This window comes from Pholcus phalangioides, unplaced genomic scaffold (genome assembly GCF_987345545.1).
Source record: "Pholcus phalangioides strain wild (caught in Gottingen) unplaced genomic scaffold, Ppha-v1.0 ptg000020l_1, whole genome shotgun sequence".
Taxonomy (NCBI): Eukaryota; Metazoa; Arthropoda; class Arachnida; order Araneae; family Pholcidae; genus Pholcus; species Pholcus phalangioides.
Window position 1 is genome coordinate 1,510,606 of NW_028301613.1, and position 15,239 is coordinate 1,525,844.

Here is a 15,239-nt window from a genome sequence, read left to right on the forward strand (position 1 = left end):
CGGGAGGTTCGTTCCACCGTATCTTCAAGACCCGTTATGAGTAAATTTGGCGAGAATAGCCAATCGATTCGTGGAGAATCTGTACGGACAAGCTTTTACATTACGACACGTGCCGATATGAGAATCCAGAGTTCAAGAGAGTCACGTATCGATCCAGGGGGAGAGAGAGAGAGAGAGAACCCCATTCACAAAAATACCATCGGGAATGCTAACGATTCGATCGGGAAAATGCCACAAATAGAAACACAGCCATTTTCTGGGAGGAAAAAAACATTTATTCAGTAGACAACAGGTGGAGTATAATAAGCACGATATCTTTCTTTTTACGGTACATACAAATTTTCTGAATGAGACACCATTTGGAAAGTTGCGTCTTATAAAGCGGGTGTTGATATGTAGTACTTCCGATAGGGGGAGTTGGAGGGTTTTCGCAGGATGTATGTATACCAAGTATCTTACAACCTCAGGTAGAAGATGAGCACCGCAGCGAGAGCGACCGTCACGGCGAAGATCATCTGGGTGGCGTAGGTCCGACTGGATTCCTCCTTGAACCTCGTCAGCAAAGAGTTCTAGATGGGAAGAGACAACAAAGAAAACATTCTTTGAAATATGTATAAAGTGACCCTTAAATGCCCCGACGCAATAAACAAAAACATTAGGGTGGAGGGTAAAGTTTCCAGTTGTCGCGTTAATACGTGTTGCGAAAAAGGGACTGTACCTCGAGGTTCCGGTGCTCTATGTGTTGACCGTATTTCATCGCAGAAAATATCCCAAATGGGAGAAAACACTACTAATAAACCACACATGTACCTCGTCAATATTCCTCTGTGGAACTTCTAACGAATTGGTACATGTTGGATATGCCCGTCCGTGTTGTGAACCTAACGTGAAGCTTGTTTCTGTGTAATGCTTGTATAGTGCTGCCATAGTCCACGTATTTTTCGGACTATGAGTGAAGTGTAATGTTTGAAGATTTTGCCGTTGTAGGTCTGTCGTGCTTTGTGGCGAGACTTTTATGGGGAGATGGGAGGAAACACTAGAAATCAGCAATTACCGCAAAAAACAAACTGTTAATTGTCTGAGAAATCGCAAGTTATCGCCAGAAAGTTCATAATAGTCACCAAAACTGCCAATCATCCATGAAACATTCTTTTCAATTGTCGGCAAAATTACCTGTCATCGTTAAAACGTTTGTGGATTGTCAGTAAAATCGTTAATCGTCGATGAAATCGTTAGTGTCATTGTTACAACGTTTCTCGATTGTCAGCGAAATCGCTAGTCATTGTTGAAACGCTTGACGATCTTTAGCAAAATAGCCAATTATCGTTGAAACGTTTGTGGATCGTGGACAAAATTACCGGTCATCGTTGGAACGTTTGTCAGTCGTCAGCAAAATTTGCTAGTCATCCTTAAAACATTCCTGGATCATCAGCGAAATCGCCAATGATCATTTAAACTATAGTTTCCCAAACATTTTGTTCCATCGCCCCCTTCTTCAGAAATTTTTCCCTTTATTCGCCCCCCCCACAACTCAAGCGAACCCATAGGATCCTTGCGTTATAAAAGTAGCTTCTATCGCACCCCCGGACCATTCCATTGCCCACCAGATGGCGATATTGCCCACTTTAGGAAACACTGATACACTGATTTAAGCGTTTGTCGGTCGTCAAAAAAAAAAAAAAAAAATCGCCAATAATCGCTAAAACGTTTGCTATTGCCAGAAAAATCGCCAATCATCGTTAGGCCAGATACTCACTGGACAGATACGATAAGCGATATAACCTGCAACTCGATTAAAAAAAACCTGTGCACCCCGGACTCAAAGCTTTTGTGGATCGTCGGCAAAATTGCCAATTACAACCAAAAAATTTCAATGCTGGGATACGCCCGGCAAATTGCAATTCGCCGTCAATATCGTGATTGACAACGAAACTGCAGATTTACACTATTACCGAAAAAAGTTACTAATATTTTACTGTATCTCAGCAAATCCACCAAAATACCGTAAAAACATTTATCAACTGTCAGCAAAATTTCTAATAATCGTTATTGATGTCACAACGTTAGACATTCTAACGGGGCCACAACTAGGGGTGCGGGGGAAGGGGAGTAGTTGGGTCTGGTGCCCCAAGTTCTAGACCAGAGGGGGAGGGCGCAAATTTCACCCTTAACTTCTTCTTTAGCATTACAGGGGGTGGGAGGCGCAAAAATTAGTGCTTGCCCCGGCTGAATAAGCATCTAGTTGCGGCCCTGAGGGCCTATAAGATGCAAGGAATAATTTCATTTACCTCAAGGAGTGCCCGATCAGCAGCTCACCTGCCAGTGCCCCTAAAGCAGACGACACCAAGAACATTGAATAACACCGGCTTTAATCGTCAGCAAAGTCGTCAATCGATATAATTCCTGTATAATTCTATCTCAAAATGATTTGTGGCACCCTGAAAAGTGATGCCACTGCACACCGTTTGAGAATTACTGTTCCCTATTGAATGAAAGGTCATACTGCAAAGTCTCATCGGTGCACTCGATTGTCAACAAAATCGCGAATTACCGTTCTTCTTATACCATTAACCCATGGTGTAAGAAGAATCGCCAGTCCTGCATCCGGTAGATGGTACGGGTATCCCGGATACGTCAATTCACCAGAAATTGCAATCTAAGAGGAGGGCGAAGGCCCCTTATATGGGGCCTCAAATCGGAACGAACTCGAACGTGGGTGTGGGATCGAGAACATATGCTCGGCACCAACCTACAGTTTCATTTTTTATATGGACGGTATGATGGCGGCCTTTTTGTTTCTATCAAGCTGCCAATCTTCCAATTCCATTTTAGAAAATTGCTCCACTATACAAACGGGCTGTCCCGTCCCGTATGTTCCTTCTACGGACGGTGAGTGTTGTGTGTATTAGGATCGATAGAGAACCGACGTTTTTTTGGCAGCTTTCTTTTCATCGGCCATTTGAGAGACGTGACTGGGACGTTGACAACGATCCATTCCCTTTTATCAAGATTCGTGCCAGTCACGCACACGGGAATAGGCGATGTAATTTGGAATAAGCGAACAGAACACGCTGTACTTTTATGTATTTTTCGCTGAATTACAGAACTCGCCGTACTTTTCAAAATGATGAGTGTTGAGAAAAAAGCGTGGTGCAATTTCTGAAATTGAAAACAGAAGCAGATCGATGTCGGGATCCCGATACTAGTTGGCTAAATTTGTGGTAAGAAACCGAAGGGAGAGTCAAATTGTTGACTCGTTTCCCAAATGACTTGATATAGCCAAATATGATGTACTATATAGCACTATATATCACTACCTTCTTAGCTGTCCGTTCATTGGACATCTGACTAGTTCTATTAGGACCTGCAGCCTGAATTGCACCTAAAAGGGGCAGTCCTACGACGTATGGATGAAGGACGCGTCTTCGGGCCTCGGGGAAGCAATCATTTTTATGGCTTTCAATACAAAGGCCATGGAATAATGACGGGACTGGAGGATACATCTGGCCAACAACGGGGTACGATCAGACATTTCGATAATAGAAAAGAGATTGTTCTGGAGCTAAAGATGCTGAAACTGAACCCATATTAGACATTTCCCGAAATTTTTTCTCCCCACTAAGCGTGTTCCTTTGAAATTTCCGGAGTCCGCAAACTTTTCCTGACGAAAACTGAAGCATTTTGCGGTTTGGGTCGAAAACAAAGAAATTTTATTACCGTTTTCTACCCCACATGACAACGCAGGAATCCTTGGTCGTACCCTTAATACTGGCCGCATTGCCAAAGGATCTCTTTAGGCTGGTCATTCACTGACAGCAACTTGAAGCGATAAACAAGTCTCGCGCAGTTGTCTGTATTCGCAAGACTGATCCCATTGCACAGAAAGTACGAGAACTTCGTCCATTAAAAATGGCTTGAGTTAGTGGTTTCCGGCTACAACAGCAGACGACGGAGATTTCCGATTCGAACGGGATCTTGAGCCTCTTGTAGTATCTGCGCAAGCGCAGTACGGTAGTTTACTTTTTTTTTCGCGCCATTCGCTCCGTTTCTTTGTTCACTTCCCTTTCTCTCAGATCGCCTCTCTCCCTATTCTCCCCCTCCTTTCCCGCCTGAACACGGAAGCTGAAATCGGATAATTGCCGTTCATGGGTTGTGATGGTAAGTAGTAATCGATTGAAAATAATATTACTTATTTATTTACGAGAACGCCTTTTCCGAATTAGTGTTAGATGTGAATCAACCACCCCACACGGGTAAAAGGCTTACATCCCGGAAGGGACAGAGCCTGGGTCGTGTCTGGTAGACAGATGTAAGTGAATGGACTTGGATGAATTTTTTCAAAAATTTTAGTTTTTCAACATTTCTTCACGATTAGCCAACGAACAAACTCGTCTGCATGATGTGCAATCGCGAACTGAGTAGCGTGTATAGTCCTCTCCAGTGGACGACGTCAGACGACCTTTGTCGTCGGACCCGATGTCGGCTGTTGTCGCTCGCGTTGCTTGCCGCGTGTTGTCGCTTTCAGTGGACGACCGGCCTTTGACTAGAGAAGCGTTTCGCAGCTGTAGTTGAGGGGGGGGGGGAAAGTAATAATGAATGGCGGTGGTAAAAAGAATTTCGATTTCTCAGTCACGGTTGTCCTAAGTCATTCACGAAATTTGGTTGAACAACAGGGAGATAAAAAGTTCCGGTAATAATGTGCGTCTCTCCAATTTCCGTTTATTTAAAAATTCCTTGACTACAGTTAAATTAGGAACCCCTACTATCAGGCCCGTAATTTCAACTTTTCCGGGAGGAGGCAAAGCACATAGATGCTTGTTCAGCCGGGGCGAGCACTAATTTTTGGACACCCCCCCTCCGTAATGCTTAAGGGTGAAATTTGCGCCCCCCTCTGGTCTAGTACTCAGGGCACCTGACCCGACTATTCTCCCCTTGCTAAATGAATTTATGTATATTATATATGTATATACCATTTCTAGTGTATTTTTTAAAACGGGAGAAGGACAATCGTCCCCCTACCCCCCCCCCAAATGCCCCAAATGATATAGCCTATTATATGTAAGAGATATAAAACTTACAATATGGATAATAGATATTTAAGGGGTTCCTAGAACATAAGTGTTATTGAAAGGTTTCCGCGCAAGGGTAAAAAGGCTGAGGAAACGATGTAGATTTGGAGGGGGGGGGGCAAAGATGAAATCGTGACGTTATTAATTAGTAACAGCAGATCTACTTGAAGCACACTCGTAGACTGGGCACGTCTAGAGACCAATCAAGATAAAATCAGGACGTTATTCCCATGGATTATGTTATGTTGAATTGGGCAGCAGCAAATCTACTTGATGCAGACTCGTCGACCAGGCAGGACCACTGGCTAAGTAATGGCCGATTTTTGGTTGGATTGTAACAACTTCATAACTGTCCCATCTCGATGCTTGACGAGCAGTGCGTGACCTGATGTCCCCGGGTGAAATAATTTTTGTTATAGCGAGGTCTACCCACAGCTCCATATGAACAGAAAGCAAGCTCACCCTCAGGGCGAAGGGTGTCCAGTTGTTGCAGAAATAGCCTAGAAGTGTCGTGATCTATCTCACAGATCGTATCGGAATTACTACTCACTGAAGTAGAAACGGCATTTTTGCGGATCAACCCCGTTGGGAAAAACTAAGGACTCTGGACAAAGGATAATGTATTGTTCCGGACAATTTTCCACAAGACTTCGAGATTGCAAAACAAGAAGTGGTTCGACGGACAAACACAGATTTATTTACAGAACAGCAATTTACACGTATTTACAAGCTAGCAAAGTTCAATCACAACTGACTCTTCATCCAGTCTCTCAATTCTGGAATCTGGCATCTCGCATCCCTTATTCTCATTCTCCCTACTATTCATAGGTCTGTCGAAGCTTCGAGAAAAAAACATTCCACAAATTTCTATTTCATATTACCAGGTTTGTGGCGCCACTGTCTGGATGGGCGTAACCTTCTCGGAAGATTCTATCCAACCCTCCACCAGTTCTTCGCCAACCGCATCCCTTTGCGCAATACCAAAAACGGTATCAACAGATTTTGATATTTCTGAGAACCATCGAAAAATCGCGTCATCTATCGTCTATAGATCGTAACAAAATGTAGTCGATATATGGGGGAAAAACCACAGACTGTAAGTCAGACAGTCAGTTTCAGCCTGCAAGTTATTCCAAAATAGAGAAGTCCAGTCCAATTTAGTACATGAATCGCCAAGTTCAAGTCACTGATAGACCCTTTGTCACCTGAATTGTTAGGAGTTTTAATCATACGACAACCGTACGCTATAGGACCGATCATTATGTTTTCTGTTCCGCTAAAAAATTGGTTTCAACGAGAAACTTTTCGGAAAAAGAGGTAAAGAAAAATATCGCCACACACACACAAATGGAGCTGAACAGCCAATTGTGAAGTTTATTCTTCTTCCATGAGATAAGACTGAGTGAGACATGCTCTTATCAGTGACCCTCTTTCTCCTTTGTAATCAGATTTCAGGAAGAATGTTTGTTTTCTTTTCCGTCCATATATACCCGAAAAAAAATCGGAAAGTCTTATTATTAAAAGTTATTCCAGAAGACACAACGCTTATCAGATGAAGGCTTTATTATATAATCTCCCATCACTGCCATGGATCATGAAGGAATGCATGAAATACAACGATGGAATGCACACCATTACACACGATAACGCAGAATGAAAAAAACAACACAACATGCCAACATGTTAGAACATATAAACAACGTCATTTGAGCGTGTGATTTGGAGGGTTTGCGGAAATTTCATCCCTGACAATTCGTCCAGCCATTTCGCCTGCCCTGACCGTGTAAGTGACGAGGTGAGTGACCATATGAATGACCAAGTGAATGCGTGAGTGACCAATCGAAGGGGTGAGTGACGGTCCGTATGAGTGACAGTATGCGACCGTATGAGAGACCAAGTTGGTGTGGTCACTCATGCTGTTACAAACTTCATCACTCATGCGGTCACTTATACGGTCACTCGCCCGATCAGTTGGTCACTCACAGTCAGTCACTTACGTGGTCACTCACTCGGCAAAATTTCCGGAATCGAAATGTACCGGAAACGAAACGTACTAGGGGTGAAATGTCGGAGGCGAAATTTCAGGATCCCGATTTGGACTATCTTCGTTTTGGGATCTTTACACAAATCAAGTAGCTAAATATACGGATTAATGTGTAAAACTATGGCACGACCAGCAAAATTTGCCATGATTTCGACCATTGACTGGGTACCAATGTTACTATGAGGTATTTCTGACCAGGTAAATAACGATATTCAACAGTTTATCTTCGTTTCGTCAATAGCAATTTCACTTACTTTCGATTCTGTCCCCCACATTTCTGTTTAGAGAGTTTGTGATCCGTGACCGAAGCTCTAGCCAGGAAACAGAAATATCAGGTGAGTCCCTCCCCCCCCCCCAAAAAAAAAACAAAAGAAAAAACGACTGATATATATTGAATCCACCTCCCCAAAAGAAATTTCTGCCGACGTCATCACAGTACCCAGCCTGACATTATTATACGCATCATTCATACCAGAAACAACGTGCGATCTTTGCCATCAGCATCGATACTGTAAGGAATCTGCGATCATAGTCATCAGTGCTAGTAGCAGTATCATCACCATCAGCATAAATACTAGAAGGAATCTGAAACCATTAACATCATGATTGATAACCGAAGAAATCTGCTATCAGCATCGATACCCAAAGTAATCGCCATCATTGTCATCAGCACAGATACCAAAAGGAATCTGCTATCATTGTCATCAGCACAGATACCAAAAGTAATCTGCCATCATTGTCATCAGCACAGATACCAAAAGGAATCTGCTATTATTGTCATCAGCATATATACCTATAGGAACCGGTCTCATCGACATAGGTACCAGAAGAAACCTGCTATCAGCGAAGAGATCAGAAGGAATTTGCTGAAACTGTTATTGATAATAATATAAAGATACAAGATGAAATCTGTTATCATTGTCATCAGCATAGATACCTAAAGAAACCTGGCATCGGTATAGATACCAGTAGATACTTTGTTTACATGGATACCGTTGTTTCATCCAGTTTTAATATTTTAATAGTTCGTCGGACGTATTGTCTATTTTTATTCGTTTGCATTATGCATTTTTAATACTTTTAAATTCATCTTACAGAGAAAGGGGCCCAAGTTGATGCCTTCAAAAAGTTTTGAAAAAATTACTACTGATTCTACTCATTTAAATATGCACATGGGCTCACTCTAGCACGGTGAAGATCTTCCTTTTCCCGGAGGTCTTCAATCATTCACGTACCTTGTTCTTTTCTGCCTGCAAAACGAAGACAATAGAGTTTCGCCAACACTAAGTACCATGCTAATAACAATTTCAGCAAATTCCTTCTGGTATCTTTACTGATAGCAGATTTCTTCTAGTATCTATGCCGATGACACTGATAACAGATTCCACCTTGTATCTTTGCTAATAGCAGGTTCTTTCTTGTATCCCTATGCTGATAACAGTTTCAGCAATATCAATATCCTCCTAGTATCTTAGTTGATAGTAGTCTTTTTGTATCTATGCTGATAACAATGATAGCAGAATTTATTTTGGTATCTATGCTGATGACAATGATAGCAGAATTTATTTTGGTATCTATGCTGATGACAATGATAGCAGATTCCTTTTCGTATCTATGCTGATGACAATGATAGCAGATTCCTTTTCGTATCTATGCTGATGCCTGCGATAGCAGTCTTTTTGTATCTATGCTTATGACAATGATAGCAGAACTTATTTTCTATGCTGATGACAATGATAGCAGATTCCTTTTCGTATTTATGCTGATGACAATGATAGCAGAATTTATTTTGGTATCTATGCTGATGACAATGATAGCAGATTCCTTTTCGTATCTATGCTGATGCCTGCGATAGCAGTCTTTTTGTATCTATGCTGATGACAATGATAGCAGATTCCTTTTTGTATCTATGCTGATGACAATGATAGCAGATTCCTTTTCGTATCTATGCTGATGACAATGATAGCAGATTCCTTTTCGTATCTATGCTGATGACAATGATAGCAGATTCCTTTTCGTATCTATGCTGATACCTGCGATAGCAGTCTTTTTGTATCTATGCTGATGACAATGATAGCAGAATTTATTTTGGTATCTATGCTGATGACAATGATAGCAGAATTTATTTTGGTATCTATGCTGATGATAGCAGATTCCTTTTCGTATCTATGCTGATGACAATGATACCAGAATTTATTTTGGTATCTATGCTGATAGCAGATTCCTTTTCGTATCTATGCTGATGACAATGATAGCAGAATTTATTTTGGTATCTATGCTGATGACAATGATAGCAGAATTTATTTTGGTATCTATGCTGATGACAATGATAGCAGAATTTATTTTGGTATCTATGCTGATGACAATGATAGCAGAATTTATTTTGGTATCTATGCTGATGACAATGATAGCAGAATTTATTTTGGTATCTATGCTGATGACAATGATAGCAGAATTTATTTTGGTATCTATGCTGATGATAGCAGATTCCTTTTCGTATCTATGCTGATGACAATGATAGCAGAATTTATTTTGGTATCTATGCTGATAGCAGATTCCTTTTCGTATCTATGCTGATGACAATGATAGCAGAGATTTCTTTTGGTATCTATGCTGATGACAATGATAGCAGAGATTTCTTTTGGTATCTATGCTGATGACAATGATAGCAGATTCCTTTTCGTATCTATGCTGATGACAATGATAGCAGAGATTTATTCTGGTATCTATGCTGATGACAATGATAGCAGAGATTTATTCTGGTATCTATGCTGATGACAATGATAGCAGAGATTTATTCTGGTATCTATGCTGATGACAATGATAGCAGAGATTTCTTTTGGTATCTATGCTGATGACAATGATAGCAGAGATTTCTTTTGGTATCTATGCTGATGACAATGATAGCAGAGATTTATTCTGGTATCTATGCTGATGACAATGATAGCAGAGATTTCTTTTGGTATCTATGCTGATGACAATGATAGCAGAGATTTCTTTGGGTATCGTTGCTGAGATGACGATGATGACCGAGGCTGATAGCAAGTTTCTTTGATTATTAATCCTGATGTTAATGGTAGGAGATTCCTTCTAGTATTTATGCCGATGGCCTTTGATACTGCCGCTAAAACTGATGACTGTGATTCTCGTCGGATTCCTTACAGAAGTGGTTCTCAAACTGTCATCACCAGCGGCTCACTACATGGTTAGCAATAGCTCAATATCAAATAGAAATTCTCACTCAATCAATGCCACGCAGGGTAGCCGAATGCATAGCACCCTATGTATTTGAACGTATGGACGATCATATATCATCCGCGAACCAATCAATACAATAATTGAATGCCATAATAAAAAAAAAAATCAATGACACTTTTCTGATTGGTTTTAACAACCAAAAACCAACTCCATAAATAAGAAAAAGATGGCGGCAAAAATGTCATAAGGCGCTAAATCGATATTTTATTTCCGGCCTGTTAAATAATTCAACACGGCGATCAATGGCGACCAAAGGAATTTGGAAAATAAGGGGGGGGGGAAATAGCAGAGTATGTTATTAATGTTTTCGGGCGAAAGAGCATCGGCCTTTCGCAGAGTAAAAATATTAAAAGAAAAATAATAAAATCGATCCGGAATTTTCATTCACAAAATTCGATCCGGAAACGCGTCGGTTGGCTCGCTTTTCCGGCAAAAACGCGCCGTTTTGGCGATAACTTCACTTTTCATGATTACATCAACACAACGATGGATCAATCAAACACACGTGTTTCAATTACGAACAGCGAAGATGGGTAGGAAAAAAAAAAGGCTTTCGTACCTCTAAAGAGGCCTAGGATTATTTACACTCCCCCTACCCCGAATTATACTACCGCGAGTGCTGGGCTTCACGCGGAGTTGAGAGAGAGCCCTAAACAAAGCAGGCACAAGAGCACCCCCACCCCCGTCCTCCTCACCGACCGAGATCAACGGTTCTTAACTAGGGGTCCTTAAAGAGATTTCCGATGGTCCTTGAGCTTGAATGAAAAAACAAACAACTTGTATTTTTTTTAACATCATTATGTGCTGAATATTATTCTGTGAAGGAATCCGGGGCCTTCATCTTATTGGCAAAGGGGAGTGGTCCCTACAAGGGTGGCTTTTGGGTCGTGTTGCCACACCAGGCGCCGCTCTAGAAGTGGCACAAAATTCGAGTTGAAAGTGCAGAAAAAAAGCTCATCGGCCAAAAAAAAAAACAAACGTGGTTGGAGGCATCAAAATTAGGTCCAACATGGGTGAAAATTTTTTCTCAAGCCACCCTGGGTTCCCTGGCACTCGTCTTATTGGCAAAATGGGATTTTCCTGCCATCATATTACTACACAAAGATGTTTTCGATCCGCTGTTTTTATTCCACTGTTTAGCTGCTGACACTATGTTTTCAAACTGCTAATTTATACTACGAAATATAAGCTAGTTGAAGGAGGGTCCACGGTTCTTCGACAGGTGCTAATTGAAAAACACAGTCCTTGGAAGGTTCTTACGAGGTATCTTGGACAGTTGCCCAAACATTTTGTACCATCTTGATCCACCTTCTTTAAAATGTTTTTTCTTCATCGCCCCCAACTCAAGTCAACTTCAAGACCTCATATATATATATATATATATATATGTATGTATAATAGCCGTTTAAAGAAATTTCGCCCCCGAAAATTCGCCCCGGACATTTCCTCAGGAATTTCGTCCCTGCCATTCAACCCCCCCCCCCTCGACATTTCGCCTGCCCTGACCGTGTGAGTGATGGAGTGGGTTAGTGAGTTTCCGTATGAGTGAATGAGTGACCATATGAGTGGCCAAGTGAACGGGTTGAGTGACCGCATGAGTGAACAAGTGATTGGGTGGGTGACTGTATGAGAGACCAAGTGAGTGTGGTCACTGATACGGTCACTGACTTGATCAAGAAAATGGAACGCACTTGGTCACTCAATAAAGTCACTAACTTGATCACTAATACAGTCATTCACTTGTTAGCTTATACGGTTAGACACTTCGTCACTCACTTGATCATTCATTTTACCATCCGGGCGCACACACTTACATACACTCACACTAACTCATACGATTACTCACTTGGTCACTCATCTACTCATTTGGATATTCATACGTTCACTCACATACTCACATGGTCACTCACCCGATCATTTGGTCACTCATACAGTCAGGGCATGAGCAATGTTTAAGGCGATTTGTCAGAGGCAAAATGACCGGGGCGAAATTTCCGGATTCCATTATAGCCATAGCTTCCACCACCCCCATCTGGACCATTCCTTTGCACCCAGGGGGGCGATATTGCTCACTTTGGAAAACACTGATCTATGCAGTTTGACTGATTTATGACACTGATCTATGCTTCTTCGTAGTTTACGGCCCTGCTGAGTCCTTAGAGGCGATTTTTCGCGAAAAGTGTAGCACCTTTGTTTAGCGGGTGAGAGAGGGCGCCGCTGTCGGAAAATTTGAGTTAGTTCGGCACTTTTTCGACATCCATTCACACAGTGCCGACTCAACGCATGGGCCCACCCTTGCACGGCCCGGGGGCTCAAGACAAGAGGGACCTCAGAAAAACGAGAAAAGTCGTTAAATATTTCTAGAATTTTCCAGGTAGGGCCTCAGAAAAATCACCTGGCCCGGGGGCCCATGATGCTCTTAAGACGGCCCTGCATACACACTCTTTGTTTTGTCTCCAATACTACATTTTCCAATCCGTTTCATTTTCGACCTTCATCATCAGAAATTACCGAAACCCCGTCGAATAGTATCCAATAATAATAATAATTATTACTATTAGATTTGTTTCCTCGTGCAAGGAGAGAAAATTTCATTAACGGTGGTAGGTTTTTCTTTTTCCGTGTTATTCCTCGGATTGTAGCTGTTGCTGTAACGGCAACTGTCATCATTCTGAAATGAAATTACGTAACTTTTTGTTTTCTCTCATTTTGAGTGAAAACAATTTTGTTTTTTGTTTCCTTGAGCAAACGCCTACATTTTGAATAGTTTCCCAAACGCGTACGTGTTAATGTAATTTACGATTCGTGTACTCGCGTTTACTTTATTTGTTTATTTTTTTGTCGCCGACATTTCCTCTTTTATCTTAATAATACATAAGAGTAGACACAAAAGTTCTTTCCACAGCATTCATAAATGCAGAGGCGTACGCAGGGAGCAGCACAGCGAGCCCATGCCCCCTCCATCCCTAGACGATTTAAATTTCATTTTTTTTCCGATATTTCTGTAAAAAAAAATTAAAACATATTGAAAGAAAATACGTTTATATGTTATCTCAGTCAATTCATATTGGTTTAAAGTGATTTTTGGCAGTTGGTAACTCGAAATTCTTTGGAAGAAATTCCTTGTACCGCCCTCAAAACCCGGCACGCACTCTTCCAAAGGTCGATCCTGCGTACGCCCCTGTAACGAGCAGTTACACAATGAAGTGAAAACATAGCGAGCAGCTTAAACAGTGTGAAGTGGAAGCGTCTAAACAGAAGCAATGTGAAAAATAACGAGCATCTAAACAGTAGCAATGTGAAAACTAACGAGCATCTAAACAGTAGCAATGTGGAAAACTAACGAGCATCTAAACAGTAGCAATGTGGAAAACTAACGAGCATCTAAACAGTAGCAATGTGGAAAACTAATACAGTAGCAATGTGAAAACTAACGAACATTTAAACAGTAGCGATGTGAAAACTAACGAGCATCTAAACAGTGAAGTGAAAACAAAACGAACAGCTAAACAGCGTGAAGCGAAAACATAGCAAACAGCTAAACGGTGAAGTGAAAATAGCGGTGAAAACATAGCAAACAGCTAAACGGTGAAGTGAAAATAGCGGTGAAAACGTAGGGGCAAAACATGAGCAGTTAGACCAGGGGCAGCTCTACCTCACCTGCCGTCCGGGAGCAAAACCTCACGTACAGCCCCGAAAGATGACCCTGGTGGCAGTGCCGTCTTAACGCATGAGCCCACCCGGACACGGCACGGGGATCTCAAGAGAAGAGGGGCCCCTCACAAAAATGAGATCCGGTTGAAATTTTCTAGAATTTACCAGGTAGGGCCTGAGAAAAAACACTTGGCCCGGGGGGTCCATGATGCTCTTAAGACGGCCCTGCCTGGTGGGAAGCTGATCGGACGGGTAAGAAAATCAGGTTTATCCCACACAGATTCGCCCTTAGATAAATCCACATTTCACCGTTCTTAATAGGTCAGATAATTATATATTACATTATTTTCCATATTTCAGCCATTTTCAGCCATCATATTTTTCTCTTGATTGAATTTTTTAATTAATCTAATTTTTTTTAAAATAGAGTTGAACCCTGTTAACGCGCCAAAATACCTATTCCAAGGTTCCCAGGATGGAAAGGGTTTCTGGCAGAGGCGCCGACATGAAGAAAACGTTGGAGGCTCTGAAAGTTGCTGATCGTCCCGTATATACGCGACTCAAGCGGGGGGAAAGGGGCAACCTCCTTGCAAAATTTATTGGGAGGGGGCTCAAATGGCCTCAGCCCCTAGGTTCTGGCGCCTGTAGTTTCTGGTGCTCTAGGTTCTGGACAAGTGAGAACCCAAATACTTTCTTCGCCTTTATTTGACCGCTGATGTAAAATTATTTGAGTGGAGGCACTAGTGTATATTCGCACGAGGGTCTTGGCGGAAGTTATAGCTCAGGGCGGAAAGTTAGGTGAGGCGGCAAATTTGAAGAATTAGCAGTCAAGCGAAAACAGCAAGCAGCTAAAAATTATCAGTGTTAAAACATAGCAAACAGATAAACAGCAGACACGTGAATGTGATACTCATTATGTGAAAAGTCATATACGCACTCATTAGGTACACGCAATCACACTTCCGGCACAACTCAATCGATAGTAAATTGTCCATGGCGATAGACCGGAGTTGTGCTTGATTTGAAAGACAGAAAGCTGAACAGGTAGCAAAGCGAAAACATAACGAGCAGCTGAACGGTTAGCAACGCGGAAACATAACGGACAGCTAATAACAACAATGAGAAAACATACCAAGCAGCTAATATCGACAATTCGAAAACATACCAAGCAGCTAATAAAAACAATACGAAAACTGCAAGCAGCTAATAACAAT

The 15,239-nt window shown here is 41.6% G+C and overlaps 1 protein-coding gene across 2 annotated transcripts in view; it reads right to left on the reverse strand.

Annotated features, from left to right (window-relative positions):
- Positions 1 to 258: 258 nt before the first annotated feature.
- LOC149070730 (bcl-2-related ovarian killer protein homolog A-like) overlaps positions 259 to 15,239 on the reverse strand; it is a 45,806-nt gene continuing 30,825 nt past the window's right edge. For both annotated transcript variants that reach the window (XM_089248631.1, XM_089248632.1), the window contains exon 3: positions 259 to 569. In XM_089248631.1, coding sequence (XP_089104757.1) covers positions 456 to 569 — 114 coding nt within the window. In that variant the 3' untranslated portion in view covers positions 259 to 455. The remainder of the gene's footprint in view (positions 570 to 15,239) is intronic.